Source organism: Chrysochloris asiatica, unplaced genomic scaffold, assembly GCF_000296735.1.
Source record: "Chrysochloris asiatica unplaced genomic scaffold, ChrAsi1.0 scaffold00526, whole genome shotgun sequence".
NCBI classification, from domain to species: domain Eukaryota; kingdom Metazoa; phylum Chordata; class Mammalia; order Afrosoricida; family Chrysochloridae; genus Chrysochloris; species Chrysochloris asiatica.
This window is the reverse complement of record NW_006409044.1, coordinates 437,945-439,734: the sequence shown is the minus strand read 5'-3', so window position 1 is coordinate 439,734 and position 1,790 is coordinate 437,945. Positions and strand designations below refer to the sequence as shown.

Sequence of the window (1,790 nt, the reverse complement as noted above, 5' to 3'; positions counted from 1 at the left end):
CCTACAAGAAATGAGGAAAATAGACTACACAGTGAGAGAAATAACACCTCCACCCCTGAACACCAAGAGAGTTCTGAGGACCATAGACTTAGACACCAGATACCTTCAGTATAGCTACACTTGGGCTCTGGAGAATCATGTGTGAATCACTTGATTTCCAGTATCTGCTTCCCTGGCAAGGAGAGTCCCCAGGCTTGGAAAGTTGTTTAGATTTTAATTATCTAAATAGAATTGTTATAGAAGTTCCTGCTGTAATATTTCACTTTTGAAATAAGAACTCTGTTTTATACTAATCCCCAGCATTATTATTTCTGTCCTTCATTAAATTAGGACAGGCACTGTCTCTGTCTATGCTGCTGAGACTAAGAAGGATTGAGAGTAAGTGTGCTGAGGAGTCAATTTAGCCCCTTCTACAAAAATAAGGCACCATCTACACAGAGTTGTTACATCTGAAAAAAACATGAAACAGATAGAGGCACACAGTGAAGCAGCTGGGAGATCCCAGCCTCACACATCTGCTCCCCAGGTTGGTGGGGTTTATGTTCAAGCATGTAACATCGTGGGAGGGGAATAACCATGCTGCTGACAGTAATAAGTTCCAAAATCTTCATCTTCCAGGCTGCTGATAGTGAGAGTGTAGTCTGTCCCAGACCCACTCCCACTGAATCGGTCTGGGATGCCATTGGCCCTGCTTGATGCAACATAGATGAGGAGCCTGGGAGCCTGCCCAGGTTTCTGCTGATACCAGGCTAATGCACTGCCAACACTCTGACTGGACTTGCAGGTGAGGGAGGCTCTTTCACCAGGAGACAGAGAGAGGGAAGCTGGGGACTGCGTCATGACAATGTCGCCCATGGCATCTTAAGTTGGAAATAAAACACAAAGTCACACATATGATCATATGATCACCATACCACACTGTCTTCCCAGAAGACCCAATCTGTATTAAAAATAAGCCTATATTGAGCTTTATTCATATTGCTTGCCTGGCAAAGGTATCAGGTCCCAGGACCTAAGAACATTGAGAAAAGTTTTCACTGAGAGAACCATCCCTATTGCCCTCACCTGGGAGCCAGAACACTAGCAGGCAGAGAAGCTGAGCTGGGCCTTCCATGGTTCACTCTGTGCCCCAAGTGAGACAGATCTTCCCCTGAGTGCAGACCCAGCATTCATAGGGGCTCTGGAGGACCAGGTGGACTGGAAGGAATATGCAAAGCAGGTGGGTGGGGCCAGCTGGGCTTCCAGCTGCAGAGAGGCTTTGTCTACTCTTCTCTGCAATGAGCAACCATCCTCAGGAGACCCAGGCAGAAAAGCCTTAGACTCAGACTTAAAGCAGAATTTCCAAGGACCACTGAATTTAACTCTTGTATAATGCACTGGATTGCAAGATTGATTTGAACCTGCATTGCATTAATCCCAGACTCCATTTCCTATTATGAACAGAGAGCTTCATTTTGTCCCCTTGACTATCATATCTTCAAGGTGTTTGAAATAAAAGAAGTGATGATTTACTGAGATAAATCCCTGGGAAACAGAAGAGGCATGTCCTGTGATATTGCTATTATAGTTAGAATTTCAGGACAATTATTGGAGCAGAGCACCCAATGGGAGTGAAAGAACTGGAACATTCACAAGTTCTGCTCATCTGTGCACAAGAATGCCTTCTGTTGTCGTTGTTGTCAGGTGCCATCGAGTCGGAACCAACTCATAGCGACCCCATGCACAGCAGAATGAAACAATCCGATCCTGGGCCAACCTCACTACCGCTGCCACACTTGAGTCCATCAATG

At 45.5% G+C, this 1,790-nt stretch overlaps 1 gene segment (V, D, J or C); it reads right to left on the bottom strand.

Moving 5' to 3' along the window:
* Nucleotides 1-543: 543 nt before the first annotated feature.
* LOC102824078 lies at nucleotides 544-1,114 on the bottom strand. The segment is given in 2 exon segments: nucleotides 544-860; nucleotides 1,066-1,114. Coding segments are annotated over 2 exon segments (366 nt in total).
* Between the last annotated feature and the right edge of the window lie 676 nt (nucleotides 1,115-1,790).